This window comes from Globicephala melas, chromosome 15 (assembly GCF_963455315.2).
Source record: "Globicephala melas chromosome 15, mGloMel1.2, whole genome shotgun sequence".
NCBI lineage: Eukaryota > Metazoa > Chordata > Mammalia > Artiodactyla > Delphinidae > Globicephala > Globicephala melas.
In genome coordinates, this window is record NC_083328.1 from 9,037,837 (window position 1) to 9,057,997 (window position 20,161).

The 20,161-nt window shown below is 50.8% G+C and overlaps 2 protein-coding genes across 3 annotated transcripts in view; one reads left to right on the forward strand and one right to left on the reverse strand.

The window, feature by feature from the left end:
• The window catches only part of TRIM50 (tripartite motif containing 50), a 46,147-nt gene that overhangs the window by 3,486 nt on the left and 22,500 nt on the right, over positions 1 to 20,161 (reverse strand). The window contains exons 3-6 of the mRNA XM_030872021.3: positions 5,077 to 5,555; positions 1,974 to 2,069; positions 813 to 1,043; positions 669 to 691 (exon numbers count right to left, since the gene is read on the reverse strand). Coding sequence (XP_030727881.1) covers positions 669 to 691; positions 813 to 1,043; positions 1,974 to 2,069; positions 5,077 to 5,475 — 749 coding nt within the window. The 5' untranslated portion in view covers positions 5,476 to 5,555. The remainder of the gene's footprint in view (positions 1 to 668; positions 692 to 812; positions 1,044 to 1,973; positions 2,070 to 5,076; positions 5,556 to 20,161) is intronic.
• On the forward strand, positions 10,798 to 18,605 carry FKBP6 (FKBP prolyl isomerase family member 6 (inactive)). 2 transcript variants are annotated; one of them, XM_030872128.2, is made up of 8 exons: positions 10,798 to 10,854; positions 10,949 to 11,066; positions 11,412 to 11,501; positions 12,278 to 12,480; positions 13,724 to 13,843; positions 16,907 to 17,101; positions 17,227 to 17,336; positions 18,515 to 18,605. In XM_030872128.2, the coding sequence occupies exons 1-8, from the start codon at positions 10,798 to 10,800 to the stop codon at positions 18,603 to 18,605; spliced, it is 984 nt and encodes a 327-aa protein (XP_030727988.2). The 2 variants fall into 2 exon arrangements, with proteins under 2 accessions (XP_030727988.2, XP_030727990.1); XM_030872130.1 differs by lacking the exon at positions 11,412 to 11,501.

Below are 20,161 nucleotides of genomic sequence, written 5' to 3' on the forward strand. Positions count from 1 at the left end.
CAAACTCAGTCAATCAGATCCTCTGTCCATTCATTTAAGTCAATGCTCCTAAGCAAATTGTCCTTAAGACGAAGGGAAATTGGAGAAAACAAGGAGACTCTCATAAACGTGGCAGAGGAAGGCTCAGGAACTGCACAGGTGATTCATTTGTTGGGTTTGGAACATGGATCCAACCCCTTCCTACAAGCCATGGTGCATGTTTCCTTACCACCATCACCCACCTCATCTCCTGTTCTGCTCTGCTTCATCCTTTACACCCATGATATTGAAATTCTCACAATACTCCAAACCTGCACACACTTTACCCTTTCACGTGAGTCAGCGTGCCTGGCAAACGCCTGTCCTCTGCCCTTCTCAGCCATCCCACCTGTGCGCTGTCTTTGCCGATCTCCCCCCAGTCACCTCCCCCTCTGTGTTAATTCTTTAGCTTGTGTGAACTTCTACTGTTCTAGGTGCCCATAGTGATGTAACCATACTTCGCCGCCGCCTCCCACAAGGCTTGGAGACCCCTAAAGGCAAGGCTGTCACTTTCCCTGGGCTCAGTACTGAACCAGATGTGGGCAGCTGCTCCCGGCACCAGTAAAACTGAAGGGAGGATCTAGTGGAGATGAGACACCCATGCCCGCAGCCACCAGGCCCTCGCTGAGAGTGCCCTCCGAGGTTATTACCTGGAGGCCATGGCATGGTACTTCTGGAAGACAAGAGGGAGGAGGGTTAGAGCATGGACGAGGCTATGCGGAAGCCGACAGGAAGGGGGAGGCGCTTGGAGCCCCAGTGGCCTTGGCACAGGGGACACTCCCTTGTCTACTCACCCGGATGAACTCATGGTGACTCTCGTTGCCGAACTGCTCCAACACACCCACAGCCTGGACTAGCCGCTCCCGAGCGCCCTGGGCCTGCTCCAGCTGCATGTCCAGGGAGGCCACAAGGCCACGGGTGTGACCCTCCACCCCCTCCAGGCAGCGGGCCTTCTCCTCGTCCACCAGACGGTGCAGCTCCTGGAACTCACTACGGATCACCCAGCTGAAGACATCAGACTCATTCTGGGACAGGGAAGGGCGGGTCAAGGCAGGAGCCATGGCTGACCTCGGCGTCCCCAGAGCCTGGCAGCTCGGGCCTTCTGACCGGGCTGGTCCTGGTACCCAAGTCCCAGGGCTGACTCCTGCCAGGTGTTCACACACTGTGCCTGGGGATCCCGGATGTGGCCCCAGGGGGAGGACGACAGTGGCAGGGCAGAGGCTGGGCCCCCAGCTCCCAGTTCCAACACAGTGGCTCTCCTTTTGCCCATCTTTGCTAACAAGTGTGAACGTAAGATTTTGCTTTATCACGGGGTTCCACAACTGAAAAAAAGTCTGAAAGGCCCTGGAGAGCAGACTTTGGAGTGAGATAACAAGGGTTCCCCGTGTGACCCTGAGTTCTGCCTCCATCAGACGGGGTGAAGCGGGCTCCCTCTTCAGGATGAGGAAGATTAATTGAGTTGACTTTCAACGGATGCCAGTCTCCTGCTCGTTTCATGACTACCTGTAGGGCCCAGGCTCCACAGACTCCCAGACCCAAGTGCCCCGCATTTAGGAAAAGCAGACAGCCACCAAGGGCTTCAAGCCTTTCCGTGCCTGTGCTCTAAGGTACTAGGAGGGCATTGCCCAGGCTGTCAATGTCAAGCAGCCACAGGTGGCGGAGGGCGGGCAGTCATGCCCACGTGTTAAGCTGTTTACCTCCAGGACTTGGGTTCTAGGTTATCTCAGTCTCAAGGACATGGAGGACACAAGCCAACTTGGCGACAGTCCTGACAACTGTGCTGAATTCCTCCAAGAGCCTTTGCACTTCCCCCACCCCACCCTGGAATGCTTTGAATTCTGGCTTTATATGGAAGGCATGGCTTCCTGTGAAGGACAGATTAGAGCTGGGCTCTGCAGGAAAGGGAAGGCGGGTGGCCGGCCCCAGGGGAGGGCACGGAGGGGCGGGGCGCTCACGACAATCCGGGTCCTGTTGTTCACCAGTCTGGCGATTTGCTCCTCCACCTTCTTCTGCTCCTGCTTCAGGTCGGAGATGAGGGCTGCTAGCTCCTCCTGGAGGCAACAGGCCCCATAAGCCGCCGACCCCTTCACCCCCACCCCCCACCCCCAGCTCCCGGGGGCAGCCCGACGGCCACAAGCACAGAATAGGAAAGGCTATTCAAGAATATTCCACACTGACAGCACGGACTGCCTGGACGGATCTCCACGTCATCACTCTCTATGCCGTGGACAGAGATGTTACACGTCGTTACAGCCACCAGAAGTCACCACACAACATCCAAGTGGGGCGACTGCCAATCTGAAGTCAGCACTCCCTGCGTGGAGTGCTGCCCGTAGGGAACCCACCTGGGAAACTTGCTGGTCACCAGAAGGTCCAGAATTAGTGGGCATTTCATCAGGAGTCATCACAGAAAGGCTGGCCCCAAGTGAAGCCAATGGTGCATGCAATGGCCCAGGGAGGGGTCACCTGGTGACCCCCCACTCCCTATGAAGACCTGAATCCATCTCCAGCAGGCTTGGGCCCAGCCTGGATTTAGGGCCTCCCAGGCTGAAGTAAACTTCTCCTAGGTTGCCCTGGCCCCATATCTGACTTAACCTTAGGGATCCAACCAGAACCACCTAGAGCACCAACTGGCCGCACGACCTAATGCAGCCCTGCTGGTTTGTGCCCATGGAGTGCGCAGAATCTTTGGCTTAGACAGTGCCCAAGCAGAAGTCAGCTGCAAGAGCCTTTCCGGAAGGGAGCTGAGAAAAAAATAGAGCCAGCATGGAGATAAATGAACACAGAGTCCTTGCTCTCCATAACAAGGCATCCGATCTCATAGGAGCCTGAGAAGGGCATCCCAGTGGTAACCCTCCCAAGGAAAAGAGAGATGGGACTAGTTCCTTCTCATCAACTGGGCCACAGTGAGTGGAAACAGAATTATGCAAATAAATAAAGTATCTTAAGATCCCAATCAATAGGAGAAAACAGGAATGCATGAAAGAGATCTGATAATGGAACGTAACTTAGTTGCAGCACACGGAGGAGTCTTGAGATCACAAAAACCCACATCCGAAAGCAGGACCCAAGCCCTCCCAGCTCCTAGCCAGAAATGACGGGCTCCCAGGAGTCTCCTCCTCTGCCAGGCAGCCCTCTGCTGATAAAACTCGACTCAGTTTCACTGTACTGCAATTTGGCTTCCTCCTCTAACACTCCCCTAAAACTACTCTTGCCAAGATAACCAATTCTTACTGCTAAACCAGACAGGCTCTTTTCAATCAGCAGACATTTCACACAAGTGATTTCCTTCTTGTCAAAATGCTCTGTTCCTCTGATTTCCTGGAGGCTACATTCAGCCAACTTCCCGCTCCCTCAGTGAATTCCTTCTGGCTCCTTTTCAGAGTTCTCTCTCTACCCAAATCTTAAGTCCTGATGCTCCTGGGGGCATCATCTTCCCCATCACTCCTGCAGACTCTCCTGGTTGGTCTTCTCCACACCTGTGGCTTCAACGACCGCCTGTATGTAGATTACTCCTAATCTCTTACTCCCAGCCTCACTCTCCAATCTATCCTCTGGCAGAGCGATCGAGCCACATCACGACTCTGCTTAAAACCTTCGATCGAGCCACATCACGACTCTGCTTAAAACCTTCCAACCCTGGTTCTCTGAATAAACCCCTAATCCCATCTCATGTCACACAGGCCTTTTCATGACCTGACCCCCGCTTACTTCACTTCACTCTCCCTCGTGCTTATTGGAACAATGTAGAATTCCTCAAATGTGCCACGCTGTTCGCCTCCTGGTCTTTTGCACGCGCTCTTTTTATACTTAGGATGCTTTTCCTCCCTTTCTTTTCCTTTCAAGTCCTCCTTATGGTTCAGGTCTCGGCTTACCAGTCCACTTCCTCCAAGAAGCCTTCCCTGACCACCTGAGACCACGCAGGAGCCATGTTCCAGACGGTCTCACCATTGCCTGCACTTAACCTTGACAGCAGCACCTGACACACGGGACTCTGTCAGACCCCCAGACTGTGAGCTCTGGTGCAGGGTGAACTTCTCGCCCACTGCTGTACCATGGGCGCCAGTGTAACACCTAGCACATACTAGATGCCCAGGAAATGCCTGTGGGTAGGGGAACTTGGTGGACGACCTGGCTTGGCCCTGTGCACCTTTCCTACTTCTCTCCCAGGGTTGAAGGAGCAAAGAAATGCTGCCCAGAGCACTCAGCCAGGAAAGCCCTGCAACAGCTTCCAGGGGCCCCTCTGTCTACGGATCTCAATGCTTTTCCCTCGTCCTGCCCCCTCCCCTGAATTTCCTCATTCCTCATCCTTACTGCCCAAAGCCGCCCACCCACCCAAACACTGGGCCAGGTACCCTTTTACAATTTACTTCCAAAAGCCCTTCCTGTCCTTCCTTGATCTGGTGCCAGGGGAATGAAAACTGGCCTTGGTGAGTCCTAGCTCTGCCACTGACAAACTGTATGAGCTTGACTAAGACCCTTACCTTCTCGGAGCCTGTTTCCTCATTTGCAAGTACGACAATAACCCCACTCTTCATAAACCTTAGATCAATAGACTAACCTAAGATGGTATCATTATTATTATTCTTCATCGTAAACAGTGATCTGCTAGTTCTGAGGGAACAGTCCATGAAGGCAGGAATCCATTGATTCCACAAATACATTTTGGGCATTTACTACCTGGCTGGCACGGTCCTAGGCACGGAAATATCCCAGGGAATGAAACAAAGTCCCTGTCTTCACCTGCCTGAGAGTGCAGTCCCCTGAGCGCTCAAGAATCTAATGAGGGCTACAGAGAAGACTAAAGCAGGGGAGGGGGCTAGCACGTGACGCAGGGGGCTCTCCATCCGGTGGGTCACCTAGTCCCCAGCACCTGGAGACTGGAGCCGCTGCTCAACAGGTGATCGGTGGATGAGCAAATGCTCCGCAAGTTCTGCTCCAGAACAAGGCTGACCCTGGACCCCTCTGTGCCGGGCGATGGCCCCAAGGCCTCAGGACCCGGCTCTGTGTCCCCAGGGGCGGCCCGGCTCCCCACCCCCCAGCAGCCTCGCTGCCCACCTTCATGCGGCTGTAGACGGTAGAGACAGGCGTGACCCGGTGGTGCTGGTGGGAGCCCAGCAGGCCGCAGAGGCCGCAGATGAGCTCCTGGTCCTTCTCACAGAAGAGGCTGAGAGGGTTCCGGTGGTGCGCACAGACCTGGGGCTCAGGGTCCCCGGGGAGCTGCAGGGCTTCGATCACCCTCGCCAGGGAGACGTTAGGCGGGGAGCTGCTGCAGTCCACCTCCTGCCGGCACACGGGGCAGCGCAGCTCCGAGTCCGGGTGACGGGACAGGGACAGCAGGCAGCCCTTGCAGTAGGAGTGGCCACACTGCAGCATCAGGGGCTCCTTGAAGACCTCCAGACAGATGGGGCACTGCAGGCGGTCCTCCAGCTCGGGCACGCTCACTTGCCACGCCATCCACGGAGCCTGCTGGAGCCCAGGGTGGCCTCCCTGGAGCCTGCTCTCTCCACTCCTTTGGCCCCCAGTCCCCAAGGGCCCTGAAAGGAGAGGCTGTTAAGGACGCCAGTCTTTGATTCCAGTCCTGACCCGCTATGACTTTGGGTCTGTTTTCCCATCTTTAAAACAAAGGGCTTAAATGAAAAGTGTGGTCAGTTGGAGGTCCCGGAGTCAACACTTTTAACTCGGATTTGGAGGTAAACATGAAAGAGGCCATCTGCAGGGTCATATGGAGTGACACTAATATTGCAAGCTCCAGCCCAGTAGGTGTCCTGACCTAGAACTGGAGAGCAAAAACAAGCCAAGGTCTTTCCCACCTTCTAGATCAGTTCTCAAACTGGCGAGCAGCTGTTGGAAGCAGAGTTACAATAGAATTCCTGAGTCACCCCTTCACACAGCTCAAATGAACCCCAGAAACCTGCACTGACAATTGACACCTCCAGGCCATTCTAAAGCGGAGTTCTGTCTTAGAACAACACTGTTCCAGAGAGTCGGGGACCCTGGAGAGTTGTCTCCTGAGCTCCCACCCTGCTCCTCTGTAAAAACTGACTGGCGTCTCACCAGAAGTCGGCAGTGGGCCAGGGGAACCCCACACTGGACTACCTGGCTTCTCGGGATCCGCCGAGCCCCCCACCGGGGCCTCACACCAGCATCATCGACTTGATCTGCTCCGCCTTCTCTTCTCCCCAGGATGGGACAGCAGGTGCAGAGATCTGGGGATTGTAGCTGGACACCAGTTCTACCTATTCTCTGCTCCTTTCCTCCTCCCCTTTCCCAGAAACACCCTGCTGTCCTCAAGGTCACTCAGAATCAGGTGGAACTAGGCCATATCACGGGACCGGGGAGGCAGCCTCTGCTCAGCCGGCTCTGATAGCGGCAATACTCAGGTGCTTGCCTTGGCCAGGCATGGGGGAGGGGCAGAGACAGAGGGACTGGGTACTTATTCATACCTCACAGACCCCAAACGGGAGTGGACTCGTGCTTTGACAGAATTCTTTCTGAATCTCAATCTCTCCCTCTCTCTCTCTAGAATAATGAAGGTATTTTTAGTTACCTAGATTTTTAAACTGATGTATAACTTCTATAAAGTGCACAAATCTTAACTACACAGCTGCAGTACAACTTATATGTGTATACTCACTCACAAGGTCAAGATACAGAGGAGCGGGACTTCCCTGGTGGCGCAGTGGTTAAGAATCCGCCTGGCAATGCAGGGGACATGGGTTCGAGCCCTGGGCCGGGAAGATTCCACATGCCGCAGAGCAGCTAAGCCCGTGCACCACAACTATTGAATCTCACGTGCCTAGAGCCCGTGCTCCGCAACAAGAGAAGCCACCGCAATGAGAAGCCCGTGCACTGCAACTAGAGAAAGCCCGCGCTCAGCAACAAAGACCCAGCGCAGCCAAAAATTAAATAAATTTATAAAACAAAGATACAGAGGAGCTTCTGGGTTGGTGAACACATCCATGTGCTGGGAGGGTGGTGCACCCCAGTTCCACGGGGACAGAAGTTCCTACACTTTGGACCCTTCCAGACTTCACCCTATATACCTTTTCATATGGCCGTTCATCTGTATCCTTTACCATAAACTGGTAAACATTTAAAAAAAGATCAACATACAGAACACTTTCAGCACCCAGAGGCTTCCTAATGCATCCCCCATTCAGAACCCCTAACACTATCCTGACTTACATCATCATAGATTAATGCGGCCTGGCTTTGAATTTCAAATAAACAGAATTACATAGCATGTATTCTTTTGTGTCCAACTTCTCTTACTCAATATTGTTGAATTACAAACATTTTTATTAAGGTTATTTCGAAGGTTTAGAAGTTCAATGTCATTTTGTTGTATAGTTAATAAATATTATGGTCATACTCTACTATTCGTATCATGGCCGTGTGGTGGGAACTCACTGAATGGAAAAGACAGGGGTGGGTGAGGGTCTCCAGAAGTGTTAAGAAACAAGGAGCTTTGGATCAGCAGGCCACGACCCCTGCAGGCCTAAGCACCCGTGTCTGTCAGCGGGGTGAGGTCTCTACCCCAGTGACAAGCTAGACCAAGGTCTGGTATAGGCAGGTAGAAAGCCAATTTTATTGAATTGGACAAATATTTATTGAGAACCTGCTATGAGTCAAGCACTAGGCTGGGTATTAGGGATCCATTAGAGAACAAGACAGACAAGGCTTCTGTCCTTTTGGATTTTATAATATATGGGGGTAGGAGTAGGGTGAGGCCATAAATAAACTAGATAATATAATGGCGTTCAATGCTATGCAGGAAGTAAATGATGTGGTAAGAAAGAGGGAGGTGGAGTGGCAGGATTGTGAGGTGCATTCTAGAAGGGGGCAGGACAATCTTTCAGGAGGGATGGTTGAGCTGAGAACTGAAGGATACCAAGAGGCCAGCCACCTGAAAGGAGGGCAGTCCAGGCAATGGGTAAGCAAGTGCCCAGGCCGAGGCTGGAAAGAGTTCTGTACAATTGACCCTTGAGCAGTGTGGGGTTAATTCTCATACACCTTAGAGTTGGCCCTCTCCACCCATGGATTCCACCAACCACGGACGGTGCAGTACTGTAATATGTACTATTGAAAAATGTCTGCGTATAAGTGGACCCTCGCAATTCAAACCCCTGTTGTTCAAGGGTCAACCATATTTGTGAGATCCACCAGAGAGGGGGCCTGGGTGGCTGGATCGCAGTTAAGCCAGAGGGAACATCAGAAGATGAGGTCAGAGGGGTTGGCAGGGAGGGCCCTGTAGACCAGGGCAAAGGTTTGGATTTAATTTCAAGGGCAGTGGGAGCTATTGGCGGGTTTTAAAGCAAGGGGATATGATCTGATTTATATTTTTAAAAGATCCCTCTAGCCGCTATGTAGATAATAGATCACAGTGGCTAGAGCACCTGGGTGGGTGGATCGTGATGCCAAGGAGATCAAGGTGAAAAAGGCAGACGGGAGAATCCAGAGTCAGATGCCTGACTGAGGACAACCAGGTGAAGCAGCTGAGTAGCCCAGTGGTCTGCAGACTTCAGCAGACACAAGAATCACATGGGGGCTTGTTAAAAGAGAAACCTGTGGGCCCAGGCCCCAGACTTTCTGATTCAGGAGTACAGGGAGGGGTCCAACAATTTTGTCCCAATTTTTATAAGTTCCCAGGCAACACTGATGCTGCTAGTCTGGGGACTACACTTTGAGAACCACTGAAAAAGTCAGTTGGACACAGGCACCTAGAGCTCTGGTTCCCAGGGGAGGCTCTAGGCTGTCCTGGTGTATCACATACTTAAACCTGGGAATGGTTGGGCTCTCTCAGGGACTGGGAATAGAGAAGGGCAGGGGTCCACAGACAGGGCCCTGAGGTTGCTAATGTTTAGAGGTCAGGAAGAGAAGGATGACTGAGAAGGGACAGCCAGACAGGTAGGAGGAAAATCAGGAGGATATGGTGACCAGGAAGGTGTGGCAGGCAGAATGGTCCCCCAAAGATACCCATGCCCTAATTCCTGGAATCTGTGAATACGCTACCTTACACGGCAAAAGGGACTTTGAAGATGTAATTACAGTCATGGAGCTGAATTATCTGGGTGGGTCCAATCTAATCACATGACCTTTTAACAGTAGAGAACTTCCCCTGTCTGGACTCAGAGGGAGATGCAGCAGAAGAGGAGGAAAGCCTATAAGAATATTAATCAGATAATATTCCCTCCAAGCCTGAGAAGGAATTGGCATGCTGTTGCTGACTCTGAGATGTAGGGGCCCACGTGCAAGGACCACAGAGTAGCCTCTAAAAGCTAAGGGTCACTGCTGGCTGACAGCAAGGACCTGGGGACCTCAGGCCGAGACCTGCATCTGCCAACAAACTGAATGGGCTTTCAAGTGGATTCTTCCCCAGAGCCTCCAGTGAGGCTGATGCCTTGATCTTAGCCCAGTGAGACTGGTGTCAGACTTCTAACGCACAGAACCGTGAGACAATAAATAGGTGTTGATTTAAACAGCTAGTTTTGTGGTCCTCTATTGCAAGAGGGAAAGAAAACTAAATACAGAAGCCAAGAGAAGAAAAGCATTTAAAGGTCAGTCAGGTCAGCTTCGTCAAATGCTGACAACAGTCCAGTAACCTGCGGACAAAGAGGCATCTGACGGATTTGGCAACGACAGAAGAATGGTGGCGTGGAACAGGGGAAAGTGGTATTGAAGTGAGTTGAAAAGAAAATGGAGGGTAAGGAGGTGTTGACAGAATAGCCGAGAAAGCCTTTGCAGCAACCCTTTTGAGAAGTTTTTCCCACAGAGAGTAGGAATGAGACCACCTGTTGCAGCGGGGGACATTTGGGACAAAGGGAGGCGTGTTTGTTTTAAGGCAGGGTATCTGGGGGCACATATAAGCGGAAGGAAACGATCTGTAGTCGAGGCAAGGCAGGTGCAGGAGAAAGAGAATAGCCTAAGGCGTCCAGTCCTCGGTTTGGCAAGAGTGGAAGGACGCAGGGGGCAGGCTGGAGGGGATGGAATCCAGGGCTATTCTTCCTTTGCTCCACGAGAGCGCAGGTGCTGCAGATTCTGCAGCTCCGGTGCTGTGAAGGTGAGGGCCATCACCTTGTTTTCTCGGGAACTGGGCAGTTTCACTTTAAAGTCCTGTCTGCGTCTACGTTTCCCCTGAATGCGATGGAGAAGGACGGAGGGTAGAAATAACCCACGGCTGTGAGGCCTGAGCCCTCCAGCAGCCCACCGTCTTTGGGGCCTTGTCCCCACCAGCGTGTTCTGCCGCCCACGTGCCCACAGCTTGGCCATCATGTGCCCCACTGCTGCTCCTCACCACCTGCGTGTCCCATTCCTTGCGCCTTCGCCACGTGCCACCACACGCCCCTGCCACGGGCCCCCGTCATGATCTTCGCGTCCTCACCGGATGCCTGATCTTGCTCTGCACACCCCCATAATGTGCCCAGTTACGCTCCACGTGCCCCGTCATGCTCCGTGGGTCCTCACTACGTTTCCCATCATGCCCTGCAAGCCCTCAACTCGCGCGGGATCAAGCTCCTTGCGCCCCCCACCACGTGCCCTGTCACGTGCCCTGCCGGCCATCCCCTGGCGCGTGGTCCAGCCCCCAGCACCCACTCCCCAGCACCCAGCCCCGGCGTGGGCCCGCAGGCGGTTGGCTGCGGTTGGAGTGGAGCAATGAGCGCCTCCTCGCGGTCCCTGAATGGATTGCCGCCGTGGGGTGCGGACGGCAGGGTAAAAAGGGGAGGCCGAGTCTCCGCTGGGAGAAGACAGCGGAATCGAGAGGAAGGCCGCGCGGAGATGGGGGGCAGCACCCGGAGCCCGGGAGTCCTGCAAAGGGACGACGCCTCCAGCCAGGTGAGGGCCCGGGCGCTGGGGAGTCAGGAGCCGGGGCCGCCGGAGTCGGGTGTCAGCTGAGGACTCTGAGATCTTCTGTTTCATTCCCCACAAGTCTCGGTACCAGCGGTTAAGTCAAAGGATGCTGGACCTTTCCGGGGACCGGGGCGTGCTGAAGGATGTCATCCGAGAGGGTTCTGGAGAGTTGGTGACACCAGACGCTTCGGTGCTCGGTATGTCGTGCGGCCCTGGGTGCCGTCTGCCCTTGAGAGGCTGGCGATGCCCTAGTGCTGGCAGTTCCTCGGGTTTTAAGGGATAAGCGAGGGAACTCACTACCCCTTAGTGTGAGACCACTGTGAACAAGGGGCTCTGGGAGGCCCCCCAGCCCAGCTCTTCAACCTCAGGGCCAGAGGGCCGGCATCCAGACGTTGAGCGAAGGTTTCTCCTATGGCTCAGGGTGTGGGACAGTTTAAGGGCATCTGGTGCTCACATGGCTTTTGTGTGACAAAGAGATGAGATGTGGAGGTGTGAGTGCCTTTGGTCCGTTTTCCTCCCACTGTCTCTTTTTTCTGTCCTAGTGAAATATTCCGGGTATCTGGAGCACATGGACAAGCCTTTTGATTCCAATTGCTTTAGGAAAACCCCTCGGCTCATGAAACTTGGAGAGGGTAAGTTCAGAAAAGGAGCTGGAAAAGACGCCGCAGCCTGGGGAACTGATGCAGGGCAGCGCCCTAGGACTGGAAAGCTGTCCAGAGAACTGAGTCTTCAAGTTGGTTTTTCTGAGGCTGGGTTTTGCTAAACGTTGTCTTCCACATTCCCCCGAGACCGAGGTATTTGGGAGATGGCCTGCCTGGCAAGGAAGGTAACCTTTGCATCCTGACTTAAACATGGGGTGCTGCATTCTTCTTTGTTAGTTTACTAAGTACAAATCTACTGAATGACTCTTTTACAAGGCAGGGTGAACAGAGAGGATGTACTCAGATGATTAGAAAGGCTGGGGCCAGTATGGTGGAGATTGACACACTCCAGAACTAACCTCATGGAGCTCCTGGGAGGCATAAGCAGTGTTTTATGGGAGTGCTTAGTGAAGGCACAGTTAATTCCAGCTGGGAAGACTTCATGGTAGAGGGGGCATTTGAAATGAGCCCTGAAGTTTGAAGAAGGGTTCACTCAAGGTAGAAGCTGGGCCTTGGGGGAGGAGGACAACATTGCAGGAAGAAGGAACTGCGTGAACAGAGACGTAGAGGCCAGAATGCTGCAGAGCCTGGAGGAGTTAGAGTCTGGGGGTGGAGGGGAAACAAGGCTGAGAAGTGAGTTGGGACCACAGTGCAGAAGGCTTGGGATACTTGTGGAGAGATGTGGACGTGAAGGGGGAGGAAATGGATAGCACTGGGACAGGGTACTGGGCAAGCTTCCGCCATGTATTTTTCGTCCCTTCTTCCAGATATCACACTTTGGGGCATGGAGCTGGGCCTTCTGAGCATGCGGAGAGGAGAGGTGGCCAGGTTTCTGTTCAAACCGACCTACGCTTACGGAATGCTGGGCTGTCCTCCCCTGATCCCCCCAAACGCTACCGTCTTGTTTGAGATCGAGCTGCTTGACTTCCTGGATTCTGCTGAGTCAGACAAGTTTTGTGTCCTCTCAGCCGTAAGTTCTGGAGCACAGATGTCAGCACTTGACAGAGAGTTGGGATGGGTTTGTGTTTTGGGTAATTATCCTGCCCTGCTGAAGATCCTCAGCCCCAGATTCCGCCCCAGCCTCCCGAGTGGCGGTGGGGAGCGGGGGAGTGTCCCGCCACTTGTTAGTATGCGTCTGTCTTAGTTCTGCTGGCTCTTGTGTGTGGGTACATGTGTTAGGCCAAGGGTTTGTTACGGACCACCAGGCTGAACTGACCTTTCAGTCACTGTTTGCCAATTCTCCCTGAAAGACAAGGAACGTTTGTTTCTCAACACTGTTTGGTTCCCAGCAAGTCGAGCACTGATAGCTCATAACTAAGGTGATCATATAATTTATCGTCCAACCCAGGACCCTTGAGAGTGAGAGGTACTATTAACCAGATGGGATACCAGGACATTGGGTGTAAACCAGGACAATCCCAGGCAAACTGGGACAGATGGCCTCTGTCTTCATAAGTTAAAAATTGCCTCTCCTTTGTAGCCTTTCACTTAACTCATCCCGTAGAGACAAGGCTTTTGATGGTCAGCAGTCACATGCATTCCTTGTTACGGTGTCTCACCCTGGCTATACGTGTGGCCTTAGATGTCCACCCCAGGTTCACATCTGTATATGACATCTCCCCAGCTAAACTGTCACCACCTCAAGTGAGAGTTATTACCTTTTTCTCATCTTTCCACAAAGCAGAGGTTCTTGCAGATAACCTGGGTCCCAACTCTCGTGTACTGATTTAGAATCTTTGGGGGTGGGGCTAGGACATCTATTTAAAAAGAGGCTCTACAGGTGATTCTGATGTGTACCAAGGGTAGAGCCTCATGGCCAGAAAGACCAGCAGGGCCCTGGGCGGACCAAGACCTGTTAAATGCTTGCTGGATGAGTGGTTGTCCTGATACGTGACTTCTGTGCTTGACAAGTTCCATCAGTTTCTAATTCTATGAGAAACTGCTTCTTTAGGGAGCATCTCTGGGTAGGACTAAACTAGTAGACTTCATTTTGGCTCTAGTCTGTAGAACAGGAGCAGTAATGGCACTGACCTGCCGTGGCTTCTGTTGGGATTCACAGAGGTGACTTCTGCAGAGCCACCTAGCCCCGTGCTCGGCACACAGGTGGCAGTGAACAGAGGTTCCTAACCTAAAGGAGCAGAACTGACAGCTGTAACGACACTGGCATTGTGGCGTTCAGATTCCTTGCTGGTGTCCTTGTCTTTGATCCTCAGGAGCAACAGGATCAGTTTCCACTTCAGAAGGTCCTAAAAGTGGCAGCTACTGAACGGGAGTTTGGCAACTACCTTTTCCGCCAAAATCGTTTCTATGATGCCAAAGTGAGATATAAACGGGTAAGACTGCTTTAAGGTACACGTTTAGACCCTGGAAACTTCCTTCTTTAAAAGGTACAGACTTTTGTCTCTGTCCCTACTCCTCACATACAGCCGTTAAGAAACATCTTGCTTAAAACTCCGCATGGCAGAGGGCTGGAGGCTAGGCGAGGGGACACAGGGTGTGGGGAGCCGGTGATGTCTGGTCATGGGTCTGGATGTGACTGCGTGGGTGTGTTCAGACTGTGAAAATCCACTGAGCTGGATGCTTACTTTTGTACTTAACTGTGTGTTTCTCAATAAAAAAGTTTTTAAAATTCTCTTTCTAGTTCAGGGTTCTCTACCTACTGACTTCTCCACCCCATTTGCCATCTTCATTTCACGTCTCTCTGACAGTGGAGATTCATCTAATTGTGACTCCATTCTCACCAAGCTTCTGATTGTGATTTGGCTTCCTGTGGAGGTTTTGCTGACAGGAATTCACTGTTGGCCTTGCGATGCATTCAGCAAATATTATAAACACTTTCTGTGTGCCAAACTTTGCACCCTAAGTGCTAGAGGCAAACAGGATAGAGTTTAGGGGCGTTCTGATTTTTGTCTCACTTGCATAGTGACACTAAACATTCAGGATTTGCATTCAGCTGTAAACCACAGAATCCTGAAAAACAGTTTTTCAAATAAACTAGAGACGTGATATTTCTCACATAAGAAGGGAGGCAGTCAGGGCTTCCCTGGTGGCGCAGTGGTTAAGAATCCGCCTGCCAATGCAGGGGACCCGGGTTCAAGCCCTGGTCTGGGAAGATCCCACATGCTGCGGAGCAACAAAGCCCATGTGCCACAACTACTGAGCCTGAGCTCTAGAGCCCGTGCGCCACAACTACTGAGCCCGTGTGCTGCAACTACTGAATCCCGCACACCATAGAGCCCGTGCTCCACAACCAGAGAAGCCACCACAATGAGAAGCCCGCACACCACAACGAAGAGTAGCCCCCGCTCGCCGCAACTAGAGAAAGCCCATGTACAGCAACAAAGACCCAACGCAGCCAAAAATAAATAAATAAATAAAATTTAAAGAAAGAAAGGAGGCAGTCAAAGCCTGGCATAGCAGTTCCACAAAGCCATCAGGGATTCAGGTTCCATAGGTCTCTCTGCTCAGCTGCCCTTAAGCGTGTTTTTGTTGGTTTTTTTCCCCCCAAGATGGTGGTTCAACCTGCAGCATCATGTGCTCATCTGGGCAGGAAGAAGGGAAGGGAGAAGAGTCTGGTGTGTTTATTTATATTAAGAGCTTTCCAGAATTCCTCCTACCCCAGCTTCCCTTTATATCTCATTGGCCAGACCCGTGGTAAATGTCCATTTGCCCTTAGCTGTGTATGTATTAGAAGCTGGGAAGTGTGGTTTAATTAGTACATTGCTGCTTTGAATGAAATGGAGGCTCTGTTAGAAGAGGAGGGAAATGCCAATAGACGTTGTCTTTCTCTGACTTATTTCACTTAGCATAATACCTTCTAGGTCCATCCGTGTTGTCACAGATGGCAAGATTTCGTTCTATTTTACGGCTGAATAATGTTCCATTGTGTATATATACCACATTTTCTTTATCCATTCATCTATTTTGGGGCACTTAGGTTGCTTCCATATCTTGGCTACTGTAAATAATGCTGCAATGAACGTAAGGTGCATATATCTTTTTTTTATGAATTGGGAGATGGGGATTGACATATATACACTTTTTTAATTTATTTTATTTATTTATTTTTGGCTGCATAGGGTCTGCGTTGCCGCACGCAGGCTTTCTCTAGTTGCAGCGAGTAGGGGCTACTCTTCGATACGGTGCGCAGGCTTCTTATTGCGGTGGCTTCTCGTTGCGGAGCGTGGGTTCTAGGCACACAGGCTTCAGCAGTTGTGGCTTGTGGGCTCTAGAGCACAGGCTCAGTAGTTGTGGCACACGGGCTTAGTTGCTCCGTGGCGTGTGGGATCTTCCCAGACCAGGGCTCGAACCAGTGTCCCCTGCATTGGCAGGCACACTCTTAACCACTGCACCACCAGGGAAGTCCCTACAGTAATTTTTCTTAAACACCAGTCAGCCTTCAGTCATTTTCTTCATTCACTTTCTTGATAGTGGCTTTTGAAGCACAAGAGCTTTTAATTTTGATGAAGTCCAGTTTATTTATTCTTTAGATATTTGTGCTTTCAGTGTCATTATTAATCTAAGACCACAAAGATTTACACCAGTGTTTTCTTCTAAGAGTCTTATAGTTGAGCTCTTAGATTTAAGTCTGTGGTCCATTTTGAGTGAATTGTTGTATGCTGTCTGAGGTAGGAATCCAGCTTCATTCTTTTGCATGTTGACATCCGTTTATCATAGCACCATTTGTTGAAAAGACTGCTCTTTCTCCATTGAATGGTGTGGCACCCTGTTGAAAATCAGTTGACTCTAGATGTATATAGGTTTGTTTCTGGATTCTCAATCTGCATTGTTGGTTCTCTTCCACTGATCTATATGTCTGTCCTTATGGGTATCACACTGGCTTGGTAATTAATAAGTTTTGAAATTAGAGAGTATGAGTCTTACAACTTTGTTCTTTCTTTTTTTTTAATGTTTTTTGGCTATTCAGGATCTCTTGAATTTCCATATGAATTTTCAGATCCGCTTGTCCATTTTTGCAAATTTTGGTAGTGGTTACATTGAAAATGTAGAACAATTTGGGCACTCTTGCCATTTTAACAGTATTAAGTCTTCTGATCTGTGAACATGAGATGTCTTTCCATTTATTTAGATCTTCTTTAATTTCTTTCAACAATGTTTTATAGTTTTCAGTCTACAAGTGTTACACTTTAAATTTATTGCCACTTATTTTATTCTTTTTGATGCTGTTATAAATGGAGCTGTTTTCTTAATTTCGTTTTTGGATTATTTATTGCAAGAGTAAAGAAATACAACTAACTCTCATATATTGATCTTGTGTCCTGCAACTTTGCTGAACTCACTTTTTAGCACTAATTGTGTGTATGTGTGTGTGTGTTCTTAGGGTTTGCTATATATAAGACCACCTTCTCTTGACCTCCTGTTTTCCTTCTCCACAGGCCTTGTTGCTTCTCCACCGGCGATCAGCACCCGCTGAAGAGCAGCTCCTGGTGGAGACCGCCAAGCTGCTTGTTCTCCTTAACCTGTCCTTTACGTACCTGAAGCTGGAGCGACCCACCATGGCCCTGCGCTATGGAGAGCAGGCTCTAGTCATTGACCAAAAGAACACCAAGGCCCTCTTCCGATGTGGACAGGTGAGTTGGAGGGCAGGGACTTGGGAATGAATGCCCGAAGAAAGGCAGCAGTGGTGTTCAGCTTGGGCACTGCAGAAGTGCTGTCTTTCCTAAAGTGTGCTTTTAAAATTTTGTCCTTTTGACAGGCCTGCCTCCTCATGACTGAGTATCAGAAGGCCCGGGATTTTCTAGTCCGAGCCCAGAAGGAACAGCCCTTCAATCACGACATCAATAACGAGCTGAAGAAACTGGCCAGGTGAGACCTGTGTTTGCAGGAGTGCAAACAGAAGAAGGAACGTGTGGTGTGGCTACCACTCTGGCCTGCCCGCTCGGGTGTAGGCCTGTTTGATGTTGCCAGGCTTGTGCTGGGAGGCAGCGCCCCCTAGAGCTGGCTTTGTGAAGTGCTCGGCACTCTGACCCACAGCTCCCAGGCCGTGGGGGGGCAGAAGGGAGGGCGGCTGTAGGACAGACCTCCAAACCACACATGCCTGGACCATCGCCTGACTCCCTGTCCTGCCCCAGAAGTAAGCACCTTAAAGAGGTGGCCAGTGTGACTTGCAGAAAGGGCAGTGTTCTTCAGATATTCTTCCCTACTCGCCACCAGCTGAGGACTGCTGTTCTCAACTGACTGCAGATCCTGATTTGATGTGAAATGGCTCTTTCGGGTCTAGTCATACCCTAGGGTGACGCTCTTTTTACTCAGGTGATGTGGATACCAACCTTGAAGTAATCTAACTTTTTCTGATTGTAGAAGCTACATGTTCATTGTAGAAAACTTTGAAAATTTCAACATAGTTAATCACCGATAATTCCATCACTTCATATTATAACCACTGGGTTTGTTTGTTTGTTTGGTGCTCTTTGGTTCCTTTGTATTGGTGAGATTTTTCTACTCCTGTTAACATTTTTAAATGTTTAATCCAGATTGCTAGTTAAAGCTTTCTTGCCATTAAAAAAGGTCTGAGGTGTGTGTACCTCTTATTTGGATCCCATTGTTTGCATTTCATGCCTTTAACACTTTCTAGCAATTTCCTTTCTGGTATTTATAAATATCCTGTCAAGTTAGGTGTAGAAATTTTGGAGTCTGACCGTTCTTTAGCAGGAAAATCTCAAGGTAAGTTTGAGGTCTCTGAGTGTGAGGTGTTGCTCGGCAGGACTCTGCTGGGCAGCCTCACTGACAGCGGCTCCCGGCCTTCGAGGCTGCCATCTTTGCAGACGGTGCGCTTTTTGTCCAAGGACTTCCTGAACAGCCCTCGGGAGCCTCCCCTATCCCCCCACCCCCCACTCCCCAGCATTGCTTCCACTCACTCCTGATTCGATTTAAGGCCTGCTGAAGTTTTGGTGTTTCTGGACCTGAGTGGAGAATTCCAGCCACCAGGTGTCACCTCCCACAGAGACAGCCCTTCTCTAACTACTGTGTATTTCTCCCAACAGCTACTACAGCGATTACCTGGGTAAAGAGAAAGAAATGTGTCACCGAATGTTTGCTCCTGGTGCACATGGCTCTACAGTAGGAGAAAACTAAAGGTAAGGAAAGGGCTGATGCATGAAAAGCTTCAGGATTTTGTCTAGTACAGGTCTTCCCTGTAACGGTGGGGTTATGTCCCAATAAACCCATTGTAAGGTGAAAATATCCTAAGTCAACAATGCATTTAATACATCTAACCTCCCAGAACACCCTAACTTAGCCTCACTGGTCTTAACCGTGCTCAGAAGGCTGATGTTGGCCTACAGTTGGGCCAAATCAGCCCAAAGAAAGCCTGGTTTTATTATATAATAGAGTGTCGACTGTCTCATGCAGTTTATTGAACACTGTACTGAAAGTTGAACCAGAGTGGTTGTCTGGGTTCAGAACGGCTGTCAGCGTGTCAGTTGTTTACCCTCGTGATTGCGGGGCCGATCAGGAGCTCTGGCTTGCTGCCCGGCATCAAGAGAGCCACTGGGACCGCATGCTGCTAGGCCGGGAAAAGATCAAAATCCAGAATTTCAAGTACCATTTCTGCTGAACGTGTATCGCTTTTGCACCATCGTAAGGTGGAGAAGTCGTGAGTCAGATCATCATCTGTGTGAGGAGGTGGGCTCTTCTCCTCGGCCCCCAGTGACTAATGCTGCCTACAGTGAGGAGAGAAACCCTCCTTCCTGGAGCTGATGGGCCGCTGTGGTGCAGGGGGAGGGCACGTGCTGTGGGCCTTCTCAAAGAAGCTCACAGAAGTGAGGGAGGTCCCTCCAGGGCTGGAGGTTAGATTCATAGGTTTGGGAAGCCTTAAGCCTAAAATTGAAAACGGAAATGTTTCATGGTATATGTTCACCTCCCTCACAGTAGCGTGGAACGTGAAGCTGTGAGTATAGTTATTAATGCAATGGTTTATCTGGGTGTTGAAGATAATGCTTTTCTTAATCTGGTTTCTCCCCAAAACCTGAAAGCCTCCAACCTCACCTTCCATCTAACACATTGTTAAACACGATCCACATGTCGAGGGTGGGAATGGTTGGTGACTGCTAAGTTCCAAGTATTCCGAGAGCGAGAGACGGAAGGTTTTCAGAGCAGCAGGGGGTGGGCACGCCCCGTCCTGCTGCACCCAGGGTTTAGCTGCTCGGGGTTGCAGTTTCCCCAGGACTACATGACATAACCCTCTTGTCTGGTTTACTGTTACTTCAGAAAACTAATGGAAACAAAATCACCTGCCTTAAACACCTGCTTAGCTGGGTAGATAGCTCTGCTCTCTTGAGAGAAGTTAAACAAGGGACAACAAGAAAACAGCTGCTGGACGGGCTCGTGATGATAAATCTCTCCTTTGTTGCCTCCTCCATCTCCCTACAAAGGAGGCTTGAGAGAAGAAGGCAGTGAAAAGGCCCATTCATCTCAGGGCTTTCGCAAGTGATCTGTACACTCTTGTCTCTGCCCTGTCAGAAACAGCCAGTCGGTATCAGACGTAACGTCGCCGTCACCACTGACCGTGACCCTGTGACCTTGGCCTTCAGGTCTTGCGGGGACATTGGCGTATTAGCAGGTCTCCTGAGCTGAGACGTGAGCCCGAGGACTTTTCTCGTTTGGCGACTGTCAGTGTCTGCCAGAAGTGG